Source organism: Gavia stellata, chromosome 13 (genome assembly GCF_030936135.1).
Source record: "Gavia stellata isolate bGavSte3 chromosome 13, bGavSte3.hap2, whole genome shotgun sequence".
Classification (NCBI taxonomy): Eukaryota; Metazoa; Chordata; class Aves; order Gaviiformes; family Gaviidae; genus Gavia; species Gavia stellata.
The window spans coordinates 16374026-16399791 of NC_082606.1; the positions used below are offsets into that span (position 1 = coordinate 16374026).

General features: G+C 47.0%; 1 protein-coding gene across 4 annotated transcripts in view; it reads left to right on the forward strand.

The window, feature by feature from the left end:
• The window catches only part of NTRK3 (neurotrophic receptor tyrosine kinase 3), a 215799-nt gene that overhangs the window by 180182 nt on the left and 9851 nt on the right, over positions 1-25766 (forward strand). For 2 of the 4 annotated variants that reach the window (XM_059823722.1, XM_059823723.1), the window contains one exon: positions 2853-3096. In XM_059823722.1, coding sequence (XP_059679705.1) covers positions 2853-3096 — 244 coding nt within the window. Of the gene's footprint in view, positions 1-2852; positions 3102-6393; positions 6407-13789; positions 13814-14882; positions 14958-25766 lie in introns of all 4 variants that reach the window. The other 2 variants (XM_059823721.1, XM_059823720.1) reach the window with 2 other exon arrangements.

Below are 25766 nucleotides of genomic sequence, written 5' to 3' on the forward strand. Positions count from 1 at the left end.
GCTTCCCAGAAACCCTGCATGTAAGACCATTGCTGGTGGAACAATAGCTTGCCCTGCTTTCTGCACTGCGCTCTGGTGTCCGGGCTAATAGAAAAAGGATAGTGAAAAGATCCAGCCATGTAGAAATACAGGCATTGCTCTCCAGGGAGCACAGCATCCCTGGGGCTGGTATATTCAAGGGCTGGAGACTGCCAGAAGGTTGTGTGCATGGCAAGGCTGGGCGCTCCCCAGGACACAGACCTGCTGCTCTGGGGTCTGCAGCAACCGCCTTCCCTCTCTGCTCACCGAATATCTCCATCGCTTCCTCCCTTTCCTTCTGTCACTGGTTTTCTAGCTTTCATTTTCTGTCCGTGGCAGCAGCAAATTTGAAGCAGGGATGTTTGCCATTACAGACCCTCTTTGCAGTCTATAGTAAGTTGTTGCCATTTGCTGTTAACTCAGAAAGGCAATAGATTTTGTTAGAAAAGTTGCATAGTTCTGATGTTTTTGTGTCAGTCCTTCCTGTGGAGCAGCCCCCACAGTTGGACTGTCTTGGGACAGAAAGAGGCATTTCAGCAGAGGAAGCATGCACCCAGAGGAGTGATTGTTCTTCCCCAGGTTGACAAAAGCCTCCATCACTCTGTAATAGAAAAAAACCCCAACAGTTCTTTAACAGGGGATCCACCCAATCTTATGGCCTTTCTGTAAAGCTGAATTAAATCCCTTTCCCCAAGAAGAGATGAGCAGACCCCTCCTGTATTCCCTGCAGACTTCTTGACGCAACTAAATGTACTAATATCCCTCCTGTTAATCTCATAAGTGTGTTGATACTTCTTTCTTCTGGACTATACATGTGTGGGATGGAGAAAGGGAGGGAGGTGTATATATTATATAGGACATACCAAGATGTGTCCTATATAGTAGGATGTAAAAAAAGCTAGTGAAATAAAGGTGTTGGTTGACCATTTTTTAAATATCACTTGCTCCCTTCAGAAACAGACATTTCTTTGGGGGCCATTATTGTATTTGAAAAAGGTGGCAGTAATGAGATAGTAAGATATCCTTCACTTCTCACTTAGGAATGTTTACCTTTGATGACAACAGGTATCAGCTGCAGCTAAATATGGTGTAACTGCAAGGCATGACGGGCACAAACTGTCCAGCACAGTTTTAGAAGCTATTGTTTGTCCTGCTTTGCTGTTTTTAGCTAACCTGCTCACTCCTGGCTCAGCTTCACCTGCTGTCGACATCTGTTGTCACCACCAGGTGATTTCCTGGGGTAAACCTGTCTGTGGGCTGTTTAAATAAGACATCAAGCGGTCATTTCTGCATACAGTCTTCTGCAGCGTCTCCTTGCCCTGCTGCTCTCACCATGCCTGCGAGCCTTTGAGATTCCCCTGGCAGCCCCAGCCCTGCTGCCTGCAATGCTGCTCCCAGCCAGCTCATCCCGCAGTCACTGCAGCATCACCCACTTGTGGCTCCCAAAAAACACTCCTGGCTCTTCAGAACTCATTTCTGTAGTTCCTCTCCTCTTCCAGCTGTCCTTTCTACCAAGAGGGGACCTACAGAGCTATGTTCCCAGGGGTAGGGCTGCAGGAGGTAGCTGAAGACAAGGGCATTTGAAAAACTATAGTTTGAGCCCCAAATGCCTGGATGCTAAACCCTTTGGTGCACCCTCAAACCCAACAGAGCAATTAAGGAACAGAGACAAAGCAGGGAAACAGTTCGGATCTTGTTGTGGGTTGTTCAGTCCTATGTCAAGAAGCAGGGAAAGCTCTGTACGTGCAATTTCAATTTGCTAGCTCTACAGGGGGTTACTGCTGATGACAGGGGTGAAATGCCAAGAATCATTTCAAAGAGAACTATGAAAACCTCAGAGGAAATGCTGTACTGTGACTTAGTCACAAGGAGGAAGGTCGCAGCAAAATCTCTTGCTTTTCCCTAAATATGAGGGCTTCTGTTATTCCACCTTCACACAGGCTACCACAGGGTGAGTTCTACCAAGGGAAGAGACATCACAGAGGGAGCATGGCAAAGACGGGCTTGGTGCACAGGGAGAGAGGGGACTGAAAAGGGGACGGGACAGGAATGAGACTGACCTTCAGTCCTGCATTTACAATGCAGTTGGTTCAGCAAAATATTTCCTTTTGTTGTCCAGGATGTTCTCTGCATCTACTGACATCCAGGTCTAACCTTTCCACCTCTGCTTGTGCCTTCACAGTTTACAGTACCTGTGTTACCTCTGGGATTGCTTTAGGGTATAAAAGGTACTTTCCAGGGATGAAGCCGCTGGTGTTCCTCTGAAACCTTTTACGTGATCTCTGTCTGTTTTGGTATTGATCAGAGGGAGGTTGTTTGGTGATATGGTGTTTGGAGGAAATAGAGGAGGCTGTTTGGGATTAATGAAGAGACTAGGTAGCAAGAATATGATGGCTGTGGAAGAAAAGGGGGTGATAGCTTTACCTCTGGGAAGGTTTCCAAGGTGTAAGAATTAACTGGAGCACACATGTAAATGTCTGGAAGCTCATTAGTTTTGCACAGGTCTTGCCAGAGAAGAATGTCTGTGTCGCATCAAGCCAATGGTGCCTCTGTCCTGGCTTTCTGTCTGCATCTGTGGCCATAAGAGGTTGCTTGTGGAAGAGTAAGGATAGGAGAAGGATGTATGGCACCTGCTCACCCACCAAATGTTCCTCCAACCTCCTATTCTCTTAAGCTTTTCTTTTTTTCTTTCCACTGGATCTGTGTGTACATCCTCACAGTGCAGAGTTGGGGGCGAGTCCCCACCCCAGCAAGAATAGCGACCGTGTGGGATTCCTATCTCCTGGTCACTTTTGAGACCCAACTCTATGCTTTTTGCTTCTTCCTTCCTATAGGGCACATGGCCCAGATGCTATGATCCTCGTGGATGGGCAGCCTCGACAAGCCAAAGGGGAGCTAGGGCTATCCCAGATGCTCCACATCGCTAGCCAGATCGCCTCTGGAATGGTGTACCTTGCCTCCCAGCACTTTGTCCATAGAGACCTGGCCACCAGGAACTGCTTGGTCGGAGCCAACCTGCTGGTGAAGATTGGAGACTTTGGGATGTCAAGAGATGTCTACAGCACTGATTACTACAGGGTAAGGCAGCTCCAGCAGCAGTCTAATACTCAGAGCAAAGGGAGATTAGGAAATGTTATAATAAATCAGTTTTTGGAGCTCTTGGGCTCACTTCCTTGGTTATTCCCTCACTGAAACATACACACAGATGTTGATCAGGCATCCCTGAACCACTGTCCTCACTCCTTTTCAGTCCTGGGCATGTTTGTAGTTCAGACATCCATGCAGATGCCTACCTACAGAGCTCTCTGTGATACCCCAGCACACAGTCACATGCTTTGGGATGGCTCTGAAGTCATCCAATTGTTACTTCCTTCCTATTTTTTCTCCGTCTTTTTTGAAGACATTGATAAATTAAAGATAATCCAAAGAGATGACAAAGACTACAGGCTGTGACCTCTGGTGTTAGATTACAGAAACTTAATACAGGGACCTAGAAAAAAGGCAACTGAATGACTGATAAGTGTGTAAAATATGGAAAAGGAAATAATAGGCAATTTAAGTTCAACCTCAAAATACTTATTTCCAGCAGGGTCATCATTTAGACAATGGAATAATTTGCCAGAGGTAGGTTGCTGAGGGCCTGTCATTAAAGAAGTTCAGGAAGCAACTAGATAAAAATGCCTGGGTTTAGTGCAGAGGCTAATCCTGCACTCATCTCTGGGGAGGGACTCAATGAGTCAGGAATGACTTTCCAGCCTTTTCTTCTGTGATTTGTGCTCGCACTGTCCCCTTGTCTTGCACACTCCCTCTGTACCTGTCTGCACTGCCCTATCTGCCCAGGATGGCAGCCTCCCTGGGGGGGACAGCGTGTTTATCACCCTTCCTCAGCTATAGGATAAGCTGTGATGTGCAGAGTTTGAAGCACACTGGGGTAGGCATTTGCCAGTGGGCCATCCACCAGCAGAGAAGGGCTTTTCAGGCTAAGGAGCAGTGGTTTCTAGCCTGATGCTTGGACTAAGGCTGGTTTATTTCTGGTTACAACATGGATGTTTGGCTTTGAGGATTATTTCTATCAGCTACCTGAGAAAGGGTTGACCTATGGTCTTGATCTGATTCAGAAGGTTTTCTTTATGTCATAGGCAGTTGCCAAGTGGAGTTACTGTGTTGAGGAGGAGGAAAAATGTGATCAGATTTCTGCTGAGACATATTACCTCTCCCAGCCCAGGACATTGGCTTATCACTAAGTTTAATTACCAGTGAGGGAACCAATCTTCCACTGTGCAGCACAAAAGCCCGTATTGGGAAAAGGTTTCAGTGCAGCTACTGGGCAGTAATGAGGGAAGAGAGGTGGCTACAGTCCCATCACTCCAGAAACTTCAGGAAGTAGCGAGTAGGGAACAGAAGACGCAGGGGAGGATGAGAAGCAGCCTGTGTGGTTACCCACAGTCTTGCCTGGCTCCTTTTCTTCAGCCATGTTAGACCTACCCCAATGACAGTCAGTGTCACACTGCTTGAGACAATCCCAGCCAAGCTTGTGTTCCTGCAGCACCAAGAGCTCTCTCTGCAATGGGAGAACCTGCTGCTATTGCTGTGTGAAGGCTGGGAGGGCTTCCAAAAAGTGAGAATTGAGAAAATCTCCTTAGGCCAGTTCAGTGTTGTGGGTTTTTTTGTCTTCTCTGTGGTGGTGTCCTGTAGACCTCATCCTGTCTGTGCAAAACACTTTTCTGAGGATTGTTTCACGCTATCTTGTGCAGTGTTGTAAGGCTTTTCTAGTGGACTTTTCTCTGCTAAAACAAATTGCCATGCATGACCAAAGCAATAAATAGTTATCACCTGTTTACCAGAGCAAGATCTGAGCTTCAGACCAGCACAGCTTTTTGTTCTTAGTTGATTTTCCTTTCTCTGTTTTCACTGACTTTTGGTACTTTTAAAACTCTTGATCAGTAAGTCCATGCTCTGCATGCATGGAGACCTTTTCCTATTACAGTCCAAAGATGGGTCCTAGCAATTTAAAGTTTTGATTGTCCATATTTACAATGGTGGCATGAGGGGCAGAGGTTTTACATGACTTGCCCAAGGCCAAAGCAGGATTCAGTGCCAGAGCTGGGAAGCCCATCCAGGCCATATATTCCCCCCAGCAAAGAGCAGAAGTCCAGGAGCCAAGTGTCCTTCATCCTTCCTCCGGCTACAGCCCAGCCACACTACTCCCAGCATATGAGAAGAACCTAGATGGGTTCATTTCTCAATCTCCTCTAATCGCTACCTTGTGGGACATGTTTACCAGGAGAGAACATGGAGCTGATCTCATTATTCACCCTTCTGGTGCACTCACGGTTACGTGACAGTCTCTGTCCTTCCCCATCCACCACTATCTCGTACCTGTCCTTTCCTCTCCCTCTACCTTTGCACCGCTGCATTCATTTTCTGCAAGAACTGGTGTGAGCCTTGCTGTCTCTGGACTGGGAAACCTATTTGGTTTCTATGTGGCAACCTGCACTTCTGAGTCCCCTATGAACAAGAGTCGTCTACCCTTTGAACAGAAACCTGCTTGTGACACTAATGCAGCCACATGGGGCTCATGTGAATTGACTGTATTATATTTGACTTTAACTCTGATAAGAAGGATCATTTACTTTCTCCTGCAAACGTAGGTGAGAAAAACAATATGGCTTCACAACAGTTGTGCATTTGTGCTCTATCTTCCTTGCAATTTTAATTCCTAACATCCCGTGCATGAAAACTGGCTCTTCAAGGCTCCTGAGACAATCCTTTTGAGTGCACAGATCTATCATAAAATCCACCCGGGGTGCCCCAGGTGAGGGCTTTTGAATGGATACAGACAGAGAGCAAATGAGCTCAAGTGTGAGAACCAGACTGCTCCTGGGTCTCACCTATGGAAGGTGGAGATGTGGCTGAGGAGTTGAACTTTGAAACTCTTTCTTTGGTGCTGTCCCTGGTCACATCTACAACCTGCCTGGTGATATTCCCAAGTCTGATTCTCAGTGTTTGTGCACAGCAGCTCTCCCCTGTCGACAGCCTGCCATTCCCACGGGTAGGACCTGGAGCAAAGTTCTGCTTCGGGTGGTTTCTGGAAAATACTGCTTGTGTCCAAGCTGCAGCCCGGGGACAATATGGTAATTTGTAATTCTCTGGGAACACAGTGAAGGATTCCACCTTGAAGGTGACATAAAGTGACATAAAGAGCTCTCTGCAAGCAGACTCACTTCAGCCCGCTGGCTCCCTGTGTTTGCTCCTGCCCAGGCCCCACAGCCACGGATAACTGGGCATGTGGATATGCGAGTGTGTTCCAGGCTGAGGATTAGCTCCTAGCCATTTCCTTTCTTTCCCATTTTTAATCGTTTAAAACAAAGAAAGAACACCATCTGGGGTCCTGCATTTGTGGGATGCAGAAGTGCTTTAACAAAGGTGAACTGCTTAATTTTCTGTTACACATTTGGATACAGAAAACAAACGTTTGCATAACAAAAGCAACGGAGAGGCTTGTTTCCCCTCTCTGCAAGGCTCTCCATCCATGTTCTGCCTGAAGACAGATGCGTCCTTTTCCATGTGCATCACAGAGGGATCCTGTCAGCTGGTGCCTTTAAACCTTCTTTCAACAAGACAGGATGGAGAGAGGATGGTTGTGGAGGTGTAGGTGGTGGAGAGAGGTGAAACAGCATCTGATATTAGAAAGCAGAGGAAAGTGGAGGGACTGGGGAGATGGGGAGAAGTAGCCCAGCATCTGTGTGAAGAGTAAAGGCAGGGATGCTGAAGAAGCATTTCTGTGATGTGATGTGTTGTGTAATGTGCTGTGCAATCTTTGGTGTGGGTCTCTGTGGGAAGGCAGGATGGAACGTATCCATATTGGAGAGAAAAGATTTGGGCAGATCTTGTTTTCCTTGTTGTTTTATTTTAAAAAATGTGTGAGTAGGTGATATTTTAGGTATGACTCAGGACTGTGACAGCAGGTGGTGGGATGCTGCAGGTCAGGGACGTTGTGCCTCAGCCAAGCTGAATGTTGCATGGAGACTGCAGCAAATCAGGCACATGGTGCCTCCCAGCACTGCCTGGGAAGCTGGAGGCTGTCACGGTGGCTGGGGGGTTTGTCCAGAGCTGGGGGCATCACCAGGGCTGGTCTTAGGACCCCCAGCTGCTCTTTCACCCAGCAGACTGGGGTTTGGTTACTCCCAGAGCCCTTCTGTGGCTCTGAACTCACCTGTGCTCCAGTAAAATCCAGAGCATTTTCCTTTCTTCCCCCAAAATGTGTAATTCAATTCCAAAACAAAATCATGTGGCAGCTGCCCAAGGAAAGGGCAGTATTTCTTCATCTGTAGAAGAGAATACAGTCTTAAATCCTAGTCAACAGCCCTTAATAACTTCCAAGGTAATGTCCTGACATGGGTGGGAACCCAGCAGTGAAGACACATGTCGAGTAGAGGAGGGATTTATGTAGGCATTAAACCTCATTAAGACATCCCTCTGTCCAGGTCTCCTATGTCCTACCCTTCTGGCATCCTGCCCCAAATCCTGGGCTGAGCTTGAAACCTCTAGAGGATTTAGCTCTCAGAGCTCTGTCCTGAGTGGACTCCAGGTCACAGTTCATCAGGCAGAGGACACCTGCTTGTCAAAAAAAAGACACATGCAGGATTTGCAAAGGACTCTGAAAATATATTTCTATTTCTAGCAACACAGAGCTAAACATAATAACAAAAAATGCTTCTGTATCCTCACCACTCTGGAGCGTTGTTTGGATTTCAGAGAGACAAGATTTGCAGGAAGAAGTAATATCTTTTATCAGAACATACGATATTGTTGGAGGGGAAAAAAAAGAATGAATTTTAGACACACAAACCCTCTCCGAGCTCTTTTTTTTTTTTCCCCCCAGTAGTATCAGTTGGTTTAATAAAAGATTAATATCTCTTCCTATGAACCTTGGCTCTCACATCCTTAGACCATCAGAACCAAAACAACATTTCTGCTATGACTTTGACCTTAGGTCAGAGTTCTTTAAAAAGTCTAGGATCCCTCTGGCAGATGCCTCCTCCTCTGAAGCATGAAGGTTTACTGTGTAAACATTTTCTTTCTTCTTTTTCTTTAAAATGGCTGGAGAAAAACTCATGTTCTTTATAATTTTCAGTACCCATTGTCAGGTTGCTTCCTGATGACCATCTCCCATCTAGACCATCTCTTACTTTAGTTCTTCTCCTCTGGAGTTCAAAATTGTTTTCCTTCTCTGGGGTACAGTCAGCTATTTTTCCAGTGAAGTTTCCACGCTAGTAATAGATCACCAAGGTTTAGCAGCTGCCTGGGTTGTGCTCCCTTGGAGGCTCATTCAGCATGGTAGATAAGACTAATAGACAAGCTTTACATTGAAAGTAGATTTAGTCTGACCCATACTCTCCTAGATAGAGGGTCCCTAAACAGTCACACCATCATTGAATGGTGCTCTGTTCCCACCAGCTATGAACTCACAGCAGAGGTTTAGCTGTACTCTCCCACTGGCATTTTTTGTGCATCCTTGACAGGGCTTCTTAATGCCCGTGTGTATCCTTCAGCTGTACAATGCCCGCTTTCATGTTCCCTGATGCTCTCTTTGTTGCTTTGCTGTCCATCTCATGCAGTGTGTTTACAGCATGGGAGATTGATCCTTGCAGAGGGAAATTCCTGCCCAGCCTTATTAGCACCAGGAAGGACCCTTGCGATGAGTGTGCCAGGGCTCTGCACCATTGCCTACGAAGGGGAATGCCATCAGGCAGAGGGGAGGAAAACTCCCTCTGAATTTCTATCTGGGATATGGTACTGACTCACTCTGGGGAAAAAAACCCCTGCCTTTCTGAGGTTTTACTGTAGACCTGGTGTATGCTAGCAGGGTTAGTCAGCTCTGGACAGACAGCGAGCCAGGCTCCGTGCACCCAGACCATGTGGTCAGGCTCCGTTTCAATGTCAGTGGGAGGGGAAAAGAAAGTTCAGTGCCTGGCTGTGCTGACTGTTGTGTACAATCTTGTGTGCCATGTTCAGCTTCCAACATCAGTACCATTTCCAGCACCTAAATGCTGTGCAGATCCTAAGCAGCTGAGCATCGTCTTTTGTCTCTTCTACCCCTTCTCTGAGGTGAAAAATACAATGTGTTACTCTCTCTCCATCCTTTCTGCTTGGGTGTTGGGAAGGTTTCATATCTGTAAATATATGTTCCACCAATGAAAGGACTTAGAAATGAAAAGTACTTTAATTTTCTCCTGTATTAAGTGGGATCCTGGAGAACATGTCTTGCTTTGTCATATCTACAATAAGTAAGGGCAGGAAAGTCTCATAGTGACCTGCAGATGTGACCTGGAGACCCCTAGTACTGATACAGATGGGCCAGCCATGCAGAGCCATAGTCTTCCTGTGTGCAGGAGCCCATGTCCACTGTTGAAAGTATACATACCCTTCTCAGCATCCGTTTGCCCCAAATGTCCCGTCACCCCGACGCCTGATTTCTTATTTCTCTCCTTGTTTTCATTGCCATCGTTCCCCTAGCTGAAACCTTGATAGTGGTTTGGGGCAAAAGAACCAATTTCCCCCTAACTTGCAGTAGGGCTGGAAACAGGGGAGGTGAGGGAGCCGCTCAATGTGGGTGCGTACGGTACGTTAAGTGTCTCTGTGCCTGTCATGGTGTGTTCTCCGTGAAGGAAAAGTCAGTGTGATATTGAACGTGCTGGTCTTTAATATCTCTGTGGCTCCTATAAAAACCTCTGCAAATTGAATTCATGGCACAGTTCCTTATCTCCTGAAAGGAAGATGTAACAGCATCATCTTGTGTTTTAGGCAAACATTTTTCCTCAACACTTCCCCATTTCTACGCTAAGGGAAAAACAAATGTTGAGTCTATTTTTTTTTTTTCCCCTTGCTCCTGTTTGAAACATTAAGAGCCCTTCACACAAAGCAGCTCAAGTGCAGAGGAATTAATTGGAGAAATTAGGTTGTGTTGTATTTCTGGCATTTTCTCAGAAATGGTAATTGCCCTAATTCTCCACCCTGCCAAGACCTCCACCCGCACCCTGTTTCCCCCCTCCCCTTTTCCTCACTGTCTACCTGTCTTTCTTCTGCTCGAGTTGCTGTTTTCATGCTGTTGCCATTTATTTCATTTCAGTAATGAGAGGGATGTGGCAGGTGAAGAGCTCTCACAATCTGGTGACATCTTCTTTGAAGCACAGGCACAAAAGAGCAGTTTGTTTTTGGGAAATAAAATCTCCCTGCTGTGGTACTTGACCTCCACATTCCCCTCTTCTCCTGCTTGGGATGTGTTGCTGCTGCATTGCAAGTCATTTGCCTCAGATTTTTTGTTTAATATAGTCTCAATATTCACCCAAAACCTGACCTCCATGCTTAACCCCTCTATGTTCCCCCCAAACTACCCAAACCCTCACACACTTACTGAGAACTAATCAAACTTACGATCTTTCAGTCAAAACTCAGCCCCATTCCCAGACATTTGAATTGAGGCTTTTGCTTTCTTCCAAGCATTGGGCTGAGCTCCAGAGAGCTGGGAGTTCAAAGCCTTTCAGTTTAGCTTCCTGATGGTTTTTAACTCCTGACCTTCCATTTGTGGAAGTCATAGATATAGCCAAATAGGGAGGAATTCTTTGTTGTTCAGTATTTTCTGACCTAAAGCACCTGGTGATGTTCATGGCAGGTTCGCATGCAACGGAGATACTACAGTGGGTAGTAAAGTGATGGGACTCCTTGTCTCAGGAGATGGTAGGTGCCAACAGCTGACATGGGTTGAAAAAGTGATTGAACAGAATTGTGGAAGAAAAGTAATCTGTGAGGGGCCAGCAAACACAAAATACCTCCCCTGTTTCAGGAAATCCCTGTGCCACTGGGTTTATTGAGGACTGGAAGACTATTGTGGGACACATGCTGTGGGCTCTTCTGTTGCCATATTCTCCCCTAGGCATTTCTGACTGAGGTCAGGGTCCCAACTGACTGGACTTTGGCTGTTCCTAAAAGTTGCCCAGGCTGATCTCTGGTTTCCTGGGAGCTGGGGAGAGTACTGGGAGTAAGCAGTCAAACAGTGGACCCAGCTGAGGGGTAGTGACACCATCCCCAGGAAGTCAGAGATTCAGTTCAGTTCAGAAAGCTGGGATTGCTTCTTGATGTAGCCAAACTACTCAAGCATGTTCACCTCTAGTGTGAAAACTTGAGGCAGCAAGTTTCCTGCAGGGATTGCAGGAGCTCTTTCCTTCAAAACATTTCCCTTCCCGTAAAACTTAACTAGGGAGGGCAGGACTCGCTTCCATTTTCAGTGTTTCCTGGGTGCAGCCAACACATCCAGAAAGGATGATCCCCACCCATTCTTCAGTAGTTTTTTCTCTGCCTTGACTGTGAAACTGGTTTTTCCCCTGTTCTAATTTGTATTGTCCAAGTGTGCTTCCCAACCATCTGCTAGAGGCTGCCTGCATGCAATGTGCTCCTTTCCTCCTGCTGTTCCCACTCTGAACATCCCATTAGCCTGAAAGCTGTGAGACACGTGAAAAAGAGCACAGTGCCTAATTTTGAGCCAGAGAGACTCTCTCATGGTGGAGATCCAGCCAAAACATGTTCCTCTGTGGTGTCACCAGAAACAAGGAAGGATTTTGTACAGAGCAGGCCAGAGCAGCTGATGGTTCCTGGGTTTTACCGAGGTGGCCTGATTTAAACTGTAGCTAGAGCAGAAGAAGGTGCCAGCGAGCTTCATTATTCTACCCCCAGGTGGACCAGAAGCAGTGTGTGTGCTCCTGAGCATATGGAAACAAACTGTTTATGCTTTGGAAGGAGCATTGCCACTTGCAATCAAGGGAGACTTGATTGTGTAAAGATGTGTAAAACCCTCCCCTCTCACCTTCTCTACCTTGTTGGACCTATTTTCCCACTGCATCCCAACTGGCCAGTGGCCTTCTCTTGCCTTCTCACCTGCAGGACCATCATCTCAGCTCTGCTTTACCATGGGGACAGCCATGAGGTCACACATTGGTCAGGAAAGGTGGGGACCATCCCCAAACCTCAGTATCATCAACAAAAGAACTGGAAGCAGAGAAGTTATAAGCCAGTTTAGTGGGAGTATGGATAAATTATGACTTGGGTTGCTTGTTTTTCTTCTGATTTTTGGAGTGGAGTAGTGACTTTCTGAATGAGAGAGACAGACTTAAAGGTTTTCCCCAGTGTGAAAAGCCTTGCTTCAAGACAAACTGAAGACCTCCCTAGAAAAATTAAGGTGCAAATATCTTCATTGCCCTCCTTAATTAAGATGTTTGCATGGAGAGAAACCATTACCTTTCTTTTTTTCTTCTGATTTCTGCATGCTCAGAGTTTCTACAGGCTTTGCCCTCCTGATCCCCTCCTCTGTTTCATAGTTCTGCCTCTAACAGCCACAGCGAGCTCTTTCTCCACACCAGCTGGATGGAGAAAGCCCCTATATGCAAGCAACTGTCTTTAATAAACAGGCTGGTTAGGGCTAGGCTGTCAAAGAGAACATGTTCAATGTACAATCAAGGGGCAACGATGCACAAAATTGCACACACACACAAAACAGGAATCTTTTCTCAGTGTGTGTTGAGCTTTGAACGCTTAAGTGATTCCACCTCTCTCTTCCCCATCCAATTATGCGGGCAACACATGATAAGATTGCTAAAGGAATTAGTGAGGGAAATCTTTACACTGCCTAATCAATATTGTTCTGCTCAGTACAAGGTATCTCCCTCCCTCTGGCCCCAGTTGTGTTCTCATTTGCCCTCTGAAAACACAAGTTCACCACCTCGCTCTTTGGGCTGTGGTGACCAAGAGAAAAACCAGCAGCATGTCCGTTGAAAATGTTTGTAGTTACAAAGTTTCTTCCTTGCATTAAAAAAAAATAAATATGTAATACAGCCCTGCCAAAAACACATTTCAGGGTTTTAAAGAGGTTTCCTGTGCAGGCCAGAAGGACCTTTCCTCTGTTACAATTGTATGGCCTTACAGAAATGGTCAGCAACCTTATAAGCAAAGACACTGGATGGTAATTTTTCTGAGCATCACTGAGGCAAGACGCCAGATTTTATGGGCCACTAGACTGATCCAATATAGCAAATCCTGTGTTCCACTGTGGATTCTGAGACCAAATTATCAATTAATGTGAAGCATTAAAAAATCCAAATCCCTTTTAGTTCCCTGCAGTCATTAGTGACAAGATACAATATCTATAGCTCAAATGCTTTGCCAGCATCCCCTGGCAGCAAGGCAGAAACTCCACTCCTATTTCTTCCAATACATACAAGGAAAACATGAGATCAGTGGTTTTTTACAGTCAGATTCAGCTGCCTGTTCATATTTACTTAGATGGAGGAATAAATCAGGTTGGGGTTGCTCTCTGGGTTAGTTATTTGTTATTGGAATAAATGCATGGTAATAGATCTGACAGAGGAAGATGTTTCTCTTTCAGCTCTGTGTTTGAGGTAGAATTTGCTTTGTTCTGCACTATATTGTATTGATGCTTTTTTCCACTGCTGGATGACTTCATTTGCTCTGCTTCTTTCCAATGTCCATACCTCTGCCACAGCCGGCTTTAGGATGCAGCTTTATGAGATAAATCTCTCTTTGCTTTTTCCCTAATTGTAACATTGTAATGCAGAGGCAATTTAAACAACCATCATGGAACAATTTTCTAAGCCTTTCCCCCACCCATTTCCTACCTCAACTTTTTGGGAAGGGAGGCGAGTCAGTCATTCACGGGGCAATTCCCCAAGCAGAATGAGCTGTCAGCTACATTTAGCAGCTCAATTTTCACCTCTGGTGCAGGGTGGGAAGGTGCCCAAGGCAACGACTAGATGGACACACCTTGAGGCTGTATTTTTGGTATTACCCGGGCAGCTGTCTGCCTGAGCTCCTAAGTAGCACAGCCAGAAGTCTCCTCCCAAACCACCGTGCTCACCAACTGCCCTTTCATCTTGGGATTTTGTCTCCTTTTTGTCGTAGTGGGAGCACGAACACTTTAATAGAAAGTCAGCGGACCTTATGCTTGTCATTCACTTTTAATTTGCACACTGAGATCCTTACCCCTTCTCCTCCCTCCCATTCCCCAAATCTTTCCTACTTTGATACATGGGAAAAAGTAGTGCTGTATTTTCTGCTCCATCATTTCGCTTCCCTTGTCCCCTCCTAAGGTTCAGTTTTGCGAGCGCTGGCAGGTTTGCAGGTGATTGGAAGCTGTGGGGTGAGATCTTTTTGTTCCTCCCCCAACCTGCAACAGTACTGATGGGACAAAGACTTTTGGGGGAGATTAGTGTGATGTACCAGGTTCTTCACTGGGACATCTCTGTCCAACAATGCCCTTAACGCTGGCTAACCCAAGCTTGCTTGACTAAAGACTTCAGGCCTGGGTATTGTTCTGCTGGTAGAGGCAGATGGGTCCCTGCACTGTGCCCAGGAGGGCTGGCGATGGCCAAGGAGCAGGGTGCTTAAGTACCATGTACAGAGGAACCGCTCAAGCCTCCTAAAACTTCTCCTGTCGGAGATGGACTCCGGGTTCCCCAAGGCATGTGGCTTTACAGTCCAAGGAGAAGCTTTAGGAGGCCAGAGAACCCTGTGACTCTCACCCAGCACCAGTGCTCACCCCTCGCCCTCCCTCTATGGGGTGGGGTGCGAGGTGGTGGTGACCAGGACCAGGTCTCACCTGCCCCATGCCCTTGCAGCAAGGGTTGTGTAGTGTTGGGATGTTATAGCCAGTGAAAGACGTACGGTGCCGTTAAAGACATACCCTTTCCCTTCTTGTCCCCTTGCTTCATCCCCCCCCATCCCTCCCTCCCTCTCTCACCCTTCCCTTCTCTTTTGTTTGTCTCCTTCCCTTGTTTTCACCCATTCACTGTCAGGAAGGGCCGCGTCCGAAGGGCCAGTTCAGCACAGCGTGGCAGCGACAGAGACTGGCACCGCCGGCAGCTGCAACAGTGAGTGGATCTCGACCCCTGGGGCAGCTGGAAGCGGGGGACTGGTGCCTCTTGAGCATGAAATGACACGTGGGGTTGAGCGGCTTTGGGACTAGGTCGGGTCTAGTGCGTTTGGCAGCAAAGGGGCTCTCATGTGTGATGGAAACTGCACATGGTTCTACTACAGCAACTTTCTGGGGCTTGTCTGTATGGTGAGATGACATGGGATGAATGCAAAAGTCCTCAGTGCAATCTTCCTCCGGGGGTGTTCAGGCTATGTCTGCACTAGTGGACAGCGTGGGCCGTCCTCTGGCTCTGATGGCAGCGAGTCCAGCATGGTTTGACTCCATGCAGCTAAACCACTCTGTGCCTCCAAGCAGGGTGGTGTTTGCACTGCTTACTGAAAACTGTCCTTGACTTGTGTTGTCCTCTCAACAATTGTTTGGATGCTGTCAAATTGACGTGGACTAAACCCAGACCATTTGAACAGTTGGACCATCACAAGCCAGCCCTGATGCCTTTTGTCTGCTAGTCTAGACACAGCCTCGGTGTCTGACCAGTTGGGTGCTTGCAGCTGCAATTGTGTGGATGTCAACCATCTGTCAACCCCACTGCTCCTCCCATCCCTCGCTCAGTGGAGTGGCAATGAGAGATCGGTGTGGGTTTGATGCTCTGGCAGTGCAAAGGAGTTTGGGTTTGCCAAAGTGGTGGCTGATGGGAGCCGTCCGCGCCAGCTGAGGGCTGGTAACACCTCTGTTGACCCTGCCTTCCCTCCCACAGAGGCGAGCCATCATCCTGTTGTGCTCGCTGCATGCTGGAGCCTCTGTGTAGGGATGCTCAGCCCAGTGTGTGCCCACCTGTCACAGCATCCCAGAAGCCACTGCCAGTAAGCTGCAAGGTTACTGGAGATGAGCTGCAGAAGCCTGTGAGGGGGCAAACATTGAACTTGGTTGTCCTGTGCGATTTTGCTGCTGGCACACAAGGAAGTGCTTGATCCAGAAAGTTGGGGAGCCTTTCCTTGAGCCTCTTTTGGAAGTGGATTGAGCTAATCCACCCAAAGACACTGTCTGTGCAGAGCAGTTATGACCCAGCAGTTAAGGCAGGAAAGTAATGGCTTCCACAGTTCTCAATAGCTTCCCTGTGCCAGCAAGCCCAGAGAAATGGTCATAAATATTTGCAAAGTATCTGTGACTGCGACAGATTACTGGGGTCCAATTACCCAAACCTCCCTGTGCCATTGCTAGGTGAGGTGTATGCTCCTGGCCAGGTGATGAAGGACTAGCTGTCCCACTGCCCAGCCTCCTCCCTGCATCACCACCACTCCTCCTGCCCCAGCAGCGACATTAAGCAAATGTCTACGTGGTGTTAAGCAGCAGAGTGGATCTTGCAAAGCCTCCCAGGATCCGTGACGGAGCAGGGCTCTGGCAGTTCCTGACTGTTGCCAGAATCACACGGGAGTGTGAGTTTAGATATCGCTGATTTTACAGGGGATATGTCAACGGATAAGAAGACGTGCCACCGAAAGGTGATTTTGTTACGTTTATGCCTTTCTGAGCCAAAATTGAATTGCCGGGTGTGGATGGGAATTTAGTTCTAAGCACTGATGTAATTTTGTATCCTCAGCCCTGAAGGCCATTTTTAAAAAATTATTTCCCCCTGTGCCCTGACACTACTTTTTTGCCTTTCAATCATGTCCTTATGACAGAACAAATACTGGGGTTGACCTTTGCAATGTGACATAATAATATGTGACTTCTTTATAGCTCATTTCATCCAAAATGCTTGGCACGCTATGAATCTGATCCTGTAACCACTTACCACTGGGCTTAGCACTCACTGCTCCAAGCAATCCCTGGGGAAGCCAGAGGAGCACTCACAAATACAAGTGCTGTACCTGATATTATTTGCAGGATCAGGCCCTGGAGAAATGTAGCACATGTCTGTGAATAGCCACATTTTGCAGAGAGAAAGCCTTTCCCCTCCCATTTATGATTTTTATTCACTATCAGGGTGCCATGCCCAGCACTAACATGACAGCCTCCCCTTGACTAAAATGTCATGGCAGGTAATACTTGGGTCATATTTATAGCTATCATCTACAAACCTGTTGTTTCTTTTCTTTTTTTTCCCCAGCACTGAAAGCATGCTAATTAATAAACTCCCTTAGCTTACCCTGCACCATTTGATCCTGCAGAAATCACAGCTTTTTATCTTATTAGCAAGTAGGAATTAAAGAATTAAAACTACTCAGGGGGAAAAAGGATCATATCCACTTTCCCTGTGCATCCCTTCTCAAACAACCTTGCACTGTGCTCTCAGAAGCCCCAAGCTCAGCCTCCTTGGGTTGACAGAGGATGGGAATCCCAGACCAGTGAATGCTGGGCTGAAGAACACTTTCAGCTCTGCTATTCCTGTTCTGAAGGGGAGAGCCTAGTTAGGTGCATGGAGAAGAAGAGTCCAGCAGTGAGATCCCAGCCTTGGACTGGACTGCAGGTCCCTTCCATGCTACTGATGTCCTCTGCCGCCATAGGAAATTCAGTTAGTCCTTCTGTGCCTCAGTTTCTTGTTGTTAAAAGGCGATCCCTGCTCATCCTTACCGAGGAGATTCACATGAAAAAAAATGATTGCAAGGGCCACAGTCTTTATGGTATTGGGACACAGGTAAGTACCTTAGAAATACACAGGGAACCTGTGAGCTGAGACATTTGTGGTACTGGCTCAAGGAGAGTGAATTTTGGAAGTCCTCAGTAGTTGGAAAATGCAAAGAGGGAAGCAGGTAGGATCCTTGTGCCCACCTCTGCTTGATATGTTCGGGATGGGCAGAACCAGGAGAGAGACCTGCTCTACCTTCTTGGGGATGGGAAGTGATTAAATCTGGGGATGGAGACCCACTAACCATCAGCAGGTATCTACATGCTTTGCCGTTGTTTGTCATCAGTAGAGTACTGCATCTCTCCCCCTTAAAAAATAAATTCATTAGGAGTAGTGAGGGCTGGAAGGGATTCCCTGGATCATCAAATCTTATCCCCTGTTGCATCAATCACATCAGATTTATATTTTTCATAATCAAGCACCACTATTAAATGTGCTCCTAAGGGAAGACAGTCCCAGAATCTCATTGCTTTAACTCGTAGATGCTTCTAATTTCCAGTCTATGCTTAGTCATGGTCCGTTTGTTAAACAGCAGGTACCTGGCACAGAAGCAAGAAATTTAACACAGTTTTCTTAAAATAACCATCCAGAAATCCTATCCACAAAAAAATGCTGAGATTGCAAAAGGGAATGTGCAAGGTCAGGTAATGATAATGGAGAGGCCCGAGCTCACACTTGCCTCTGCCTTGTAGTACAGACTTTACATAATCACCTGCTGTTAATCTTACATGATCCAGTTGAGGTACAAGGCAAAAGTACTCATAGAATGAAGGAACTTTGCTATTCTTCTCCATAATATTCATTGTGTAACCCTCTGTTTCTTTTGCCAGGTATAACTAACCCCGAGCTAAACATTTGACTATTTTTTCCTTTCTTGGCAGGCTTTTCCATGCCATTTATTACTTTATTGTACAAGCCATTACCTGCACAGCATCTTTGAGAAATCAGTGAGTTGCCACATTTTACAGGTTAGAAAACAAAGAACAGAGCTATCAGCCATATCAACCCATAGAGCTGCAAGGGCAACTTTCCTCCTTCAAAATGCCCCTGCTTTATTCAGTGCCGTCTTATTCACTCCAAACTGTGCATTTGCTACCCAGCCAGAGGAAAGGGGCTGGTGCAACAGTCTGCCTGGTGGCACACAGTGTATGTTGCATGCCATGGAAACGATGGGATGCTCTAGACCCATGACTTGCTTGCTTTACAGTCTTGTCCAGTTAGTGAATCAGAGTGTGCAATGAATGAGGGGGGGGGGAAAGAAATACATGAGTGTAGGCAAAGGTGCAAAACTGCTGTGCTACCCATTGCAGCACCCATTAGTTGTGACCCAGCCCATAGAGGGGAATGGCACACGGAGTCATACACGCTTAGATCAGGTCAGTGCCGCGCAGCATAATCAGCCAGAGTGACTAAGGAGGAGGGCTCACTTGACAAAACAGGTTTGCAACTAGGATGCTGAAATCCCATGTTTGCTTATTTAACTTGGCAGGTATTCAAGTGAAACAGGCACGGAGGGGAGGTGTCAGAGCTGATCTTGGTACCAGCATGTGGGATTTTGACTTTCTATTTCAGTGCTCCTGTTTGGAAAAGAAATGCACTCAGAACGCCCTCCCTCTCCCCCCCCCCCCCTTTTTTTTAAGCACTATTTAAATGTCATAAGAATCTTACAGTGCCCACCTTAATGTTCCTAACAAATTAAAATATTTTATTAGTCTATAATCTGAAAATCATTACTGTGGTTACTATAAAAACCCGAAGCTCTCCAGAGGGAATGATGTCAGCAGGTCTAAAATGTGTGCAAATATATTTCATTGCCATAAAGGTGCCAGAGGTCAGACAGGCAGCCCCCAGCCCCGGGGCGACAGGCTGTTAGCATGGGAGGGAAAGAAGTGCATCTCACAGCAGGGAGGGAGAAAGCGGAGCTCTCGGCTGGTTTTCCTGGAGTTTTGTGGGGTGAATGCCTGGGTCCGTGCCTGGCTGGTGTGGATGGTTTCAGAGGAAAGCGTTGGTGCTGTTCCCATGCACCTCCCTTGCGAGGAGGGTAAGAAAGTGCTCCAGACGGCTCATCCCTATTACGGATGAGCTGCTCTGATCCTCTGGCCCCATCCTGCTAATGCAGACAAGGTGGGTGCCCGTTCGCCTCGGGTATCCACATCCCCCCCGGTGCCCTCTTCCTCCTGCAGATGACTCTGGATGAGTCCCTCTGAAAGCACAATGCCTAACACAGGGCAGGTAGGAGACAGCCACATCCAGCCCTGAGAAAGCGGCCCGTGCACATTGGCCCAGGCACCCGCCACCCAGAGAGTCTGGGTGACAAAGTGGCCCCTGCTTTGGCCAGGTGACACCAGACACTCCCAGAGCCGTGGAGCTGGTCCCTTGCCCTGTGCAAAGCCAATGGGCTCCTGCTGGTTACACCAGCAAGTGTCAGATGGTTCAAAGATTAATTACCATTTAACCGGCTGTATTTCTGTGTCTGCAGAAGGCTGCAGTGGAAAAGACAGAAGTACTGGGATAATTTACCCTGGTATTACACAGCAGATTACCCTGTACTTACAAGGTCACCAGTTACCATGTAATTAGACCTCCAACACAGGGAAATCCGCGATAGGTTTCCAAACCACTCTTCTTCCCGGTGTCAGAGAAGCAGAGGGATGGCAGCAAAGTGCAGACTGAAACCTCATTAGGTGCATTTAAAGCTGTTAAATGGTTTAAAATTCAAGCTGAGGGAGGTGCAATGAGAGGGCAGCAAGGCCACCTGTACCTGTCAGTGAGAGGGAGGAAAAAAAACCAGAGCAGTTTGTCTAGGAAATGCGGGAAAGCCAAAACAGAGAGGAGGGCTTGGAGGGGGCTATGTGTGCAAGGCGGCTGGGGGCTGAATGGCAGCAACGGCCGCTGCTCTTCAAGCTTCATCAGGGAGAGCTTTGCCAGTGGTGGACTCCTCTGCTAAGCCACAGAGCTGCATGGCTGCTGGGTCCTGCCCTGTGGGATGGTGTCCACGGGGCTATGTAGGATGCCGCAGCAGGGATGCCCTGTGGGTCAGGACGAGGGCTGGGCAGCAGGACACCCCACCTGTGCCTGCTGCCTCCCTGCCTCTTGCTCCGGATTGCTATCCTCCATTTTTCACGTGCACCCAAATCAAAAACCTACTCACGGAGCATTTTGAAGAATGACAAATGCCTTTGATTATCAAGCACAAATTCCAGTAGCAGCTCGTTGCACCTTTCGGGTGGCTAATAAAGCACCGAGCCGGTTCTGATCAATATACAGCAAGTATCGCTGTAAAGTGAGATTGTGCCCGCCCCAGGCCACGTTGCATTTTGTCTTTATAAAGCCTGTCCTCTTCGAACCAAGCACAGTCCCTTGTGGGATGGCAGCTGCCCAGCAAGCTCGTGGCTTTTAGTGTGCCAGTGAAACAAATGCTCTTCTGAAGCCATCCTTGTAAAGAACCCAAGTCAAAAAGCAAAGTGTGTGCCTCTACAACAATCATTATTTTAAATATCTTTTATTACACAGCCACATGTCCCTGACTCAGCCCCACAAAGAGTACCCATAAGGTTGACAGCTTCTGGAGAGGTGCAGCAGAAACAAAGACAGTGTGAAGCAATTGATTGCTGAGGATTGAAAGAGCTGTATGTAAATAGTTTGTCTAAAGAATGACCAGAGCTGGGAGATGTGCTACCTGATTGCAAATATTTACAAAGTTGTGAGCTTGAAGGTTAAAAAACATTGAGAGAAGTATATAGAAGTTAGCACAGGGATAATGTGGTGAGGATGAGGCTGGGGAAAAACAGTGTGGCAAGCAGGAAATTTCCATCATGTAGGCAAGATTTTCTTGTGCTTTCCTGAGGGAGGCTGTGGGTTGCCCACTGGGATGTATGGATTGGCACCCATCAATACCTTAGCAAATACTTTAAGGGCCCTCTCTCACAAAGGGAAAAGGGCAGAATGAAATTGAACAGGGTTTTTTTTTCAGCTCTACTCTTCAGGTCGTAAAGCTGTTTCATATGGAGACATGTGTGTCATTGCCTGTGCATTCTGCGTATACATACCTCGTGCTCTTGGACTAGAGCAGCTTATCCAGAGGCAGTGAAACCAGCCAAGGCTTTAAGCCCAGCATTTGTAGTCACATTTCTCCTTGAAGTAAATGCTCCAGCAATGGCATAAATGAGGACTGTCTTGTCTGCTCAGCATATGTCTGCAGGGGTCATTCATCCTATCAGACACTGCAGAACATTAGCGGTTTCTTTAGACTCACTTTCTCCTTCCATCCTTCCTTTTGTGGCTAACCCTAATGGAGCGCTCGTGGCTAGAGACTCCTTTAGGAAAACTCAACCAGTTTGGAGAGCTGACCATCTAGAAGCAGTTCCATATTATGGCAAAAACAGTCAGATGTGTCCTACCGGGTGCTGGGTTTGTGAAATGGTCCCGGTGGGGCTCACTGGGGTGGAGCGTCTGGCTGGCTGCAGGAAGGGGAGCAGAAGGCAACTAGTGATATCTGTGATGGCCACTTACTGCTGGAGGGCTCTAACGGCATCTGGGAACCAGGTTCCTGTGTTTGTGGGTTTGCTTATTTATTTAAGCTCCTGGCTAAATAAAGTAGGGAGGAAGAATTTTAACACAGCGGTTAAAATGCATGGGACTCCAGCAACTCTGTCCTACTCAAGGGCATCCAGAAAACTTGATAAAGAATGGAGGGAACTTCGATGCGCAGGAAGTCTCAGGTGGAAAAATGGAGCAGAAGAGGATGCAATGCTTGATTCCTTCCAATTTTCAAATTTAGCTTGTTTTCCGGCAGAATCCTGCAGCCAAAGCCCAGCCTCACCTTCTGCACATGCCACCATTCTGGCTACAGCTGGTTTTAGTTCTGCCGCTTCCCGGTGCTGCTGTTGCTCCCCCATCGCAGATGATCTCAGAGGGGTGCAGTCGCTCTCTTCTCCGGTGCCTGTCCCTCTTAGGCTGTTGTCACCACCTGCAGCCTCTTCTCTGCATGCCACACCACCTTTTGACAGGGATGTTTCAGGAAGGCATGAGAAGGGCATGTCCAGGACAACCTCCCCTATTTTAGGTCTCAGGAAGTTTAGCCGTTAGCATCATATATTCAAAGTGTCTCTACAGTGGCCTAACTTATGGGCGGCGGGGGGGTCGGGGTTTGCTTCTGCCATGAAATGCAGCTCTCCATTCAGCAGTGCCAGAGCTGGCACAGCTTTCCCACTGGCACTAATGAGTTTAATCACATCATTAGTAGGTGTGACACTGCAGCCTCCGATGATGAGCTCTTTATTTTAACAGGGCTTGCAACGTGTTTGTCTGAGATGCCATCTGTGCCTGCACTGCCTTCATTAGGAGAGAAAGTGTATTCATCTTCTGAAGCTGTTCTATATTTCTGTGGTGTTTCCCTGCTGAGAAACCACTGTTCAACTAGAGAGTGAGAACTCATACCTGAAGGAAAGGACCATCACCCAAAATGCTTTAACAGGCCAAATAAACCATTAGGAAGCACACCATTGGGAACTGTCCTCAACTGGCCTACAGGAAACTGGATAGAAGGAACCATCCAGCTATTTTATTGCTGAAAGTTTTTCATCTTGGTAAAGCACTAAGGCCCCATCTTCTAATCAAAAGTACTGTAAGTTTTCAGGAAAGCAAGGAACAGATTTCTATTTTAAAAAGACTTTCAATTTTTGTACCTCCATATCATGATTGCGCATAAAAGTCTCTGGGTTGCCTGCCCAGTTTTTAGGTACAAAAGATACTATTAAGATTTGTTGGCAGAGATCTGAGCATCTAACCCTCCCCCTTAAAAACTCCATACTCAGCTATGATTTCTATAGATGCCCCTTGATCAACTAACAGGCAGCACGCTCACCGTGTTTCACTGCTGCTTAACAAGATGCACAAATGACAAACCAGTCAGGAGCTGTTAGATCACGGTCCAGCTGCACGTAAAAAAAGGGACTGCTTCTACAGGGAGTTCACATGCCCTGCATTGTTCTAAATACCTGTCTGTGTGCTGCCAGGCCTATGCTCAGTGAATCTGACATTAACAAGAAGTAGATTTCCAAACAATATAACCTAATGAATTTTGAATATTATTATGATTAATGCCAAGACAGTTGAACTGATTATCCAGCATCCAGAAGCTAAGTAATGGAGCCTTATCTAAATCATGTGTAGTCGTCAGTCAGGAATGACTCTGGCTGCAGATGAAGATGGAGCATTATTGGTTACCCAGAGGGGAGTCACTGTCAGGACTGAGAGAGGGACGATGGAAGGGGAGATTACGAGATACCAATCTGAAAGCGTTTTAGCATAGAGTAATCACACACGCAAGTACTTTATTGGTCCTATTTCCTAAGCTGCATTTCTCAGGCCGTTTTGAGAGTTTGCTTTTATATCACCAGGTTAAGATTTATTGGGTAAATCTCCTTCCTACTTTCTGAAGCCAGAAACTGAGCTGATTTTCATTCTCTGCATCGCCGAAAGAGCAGAATCCTGATGGACGCGTTTCTTGCATCATGATGGTTTAACTTAGCCTCTATCTGATTAGCTTTTGAGCTGTTAAACACTTCTTGTAGTATTACCAGCTCACTGCAAAATGATAATGCAGATCAGTCATGGACAATTTCTGTTGGCACATGCAGTCTTTGCAGACTACGGATCGCCTTTGAAGTTGGAACCAGCCGACAGCTGTGCTGTTTCACGGGTATCGCATGTCTCTGAGCAGGCCTGTCCTAAAAAAGTGTGGTGTGGTATGGTGCGAGGGTCTCCAGCCTGGTGGAGACGAATTGGTAAATCCATACGGTGCCTGACATGCTATCTGATGGCTGTAGTTTCAATAGGTTTAGTGGCCTTCCCAGCCTCTGCTGTTATCTGGGCAGTGACCAGGAGAAAGCTGGCTTAGTTGGTAGCTTTTGAACAGCCCAGATGTGGTGCCCATGTTGTGGCTGTGGTGCAGAGGACTGTAGAGGCCACCATCTGCATGCACCCCTCTGCACAGCTGCCCAGTGCCACCCCACAGCCAAGCAGTGGGACTCCTGGGAAGCCACTGGGTCTCCCACCAGTGAATCCTTCCCCAGTGCTACCACTTTCCTCCGCTGTCTGAGATCCTAGTGTAGGGTCTTGCCATTCTGGGCCACAAGAAGCTTTCAGTAAGTGGCCCAGGGGATCAAGAGGCTGGTCAGCTCTCCTTCACCTGGGAAGGGTCTAGCAGCAACTGTTAGGACAGGGGTTTAGGACCTCCTAGGATCTGGTGGTTGCCTCACTGACCTCTTTACTAGGTGCTTTGCAAACTACAGCTGCTCTGCTCCCAGGTCTCCACAGCTGAATGAGGCATGGCTGGGGTTTCTTACAGTTTATGTCCCAGAGTTGGAGATCATGACTTTTGGAGCATTTACTTACATGAAAATGAGAAACTGGCTTTTGTTCCTCTGCAGGCTGATTGTGCAGCCCTTTCCTAGCAGTAGGTGCTGCTGCTTTGAGTTCTGGGAAGAAAAGGAGAGGGGTGAACCGTGGTAAGGAGCACACCAAATAGATTATTGGCAAACATAATGAAAAATATATGTGCGATTACTCCTCTGTTTCCCTTCTCTTAACCATCCTCTGCATTACCTCTGGCATTTTTAGATGGCAGATAATATAACTGAGAGGACTCTTGGGTACAGCCAGCTCTTAGAGCAGCAGTGATTTATCTCAGGCCGTTTTGAGGTAGCAGAATTTACCTCTAGCTACAGCCACCCCTCCATGTCTGCCCCCCCTCATTTGCATAAGTAATTGGCAGCTTGTTAATGGCTCATTAGGAATGCTGAAAACCGTGGGATTAAAACACACTCAGTGGAGCAGAGATGAGGGGAAGGGGGAGAAAGGCTGCTGTCCCTGCTTGCAAATTACACCGCTTGATTCAACGTGATTCAGAATTACAGGTCATAAAGCAACTAGATTGTTAAATGAAGTAAGGAAAAACAATGTCAATGGCAGGCTTTATTTTTAGACTCATATTTAAACAAAGTATGTGCATCTGGGGGGAACAAACAGTCCCTTGCCAAACAGTCCTACTGACAGAAGGAAGGTCTCACCCCCTTCTCAGGTTTAACCCTGCCTGGTCAGTCTTTCCTGCTCCTGAGCAAGTCCATCTGGCTCCTTACATCACCTCATGATGGACATTTAGTTCCTTTCCCCATG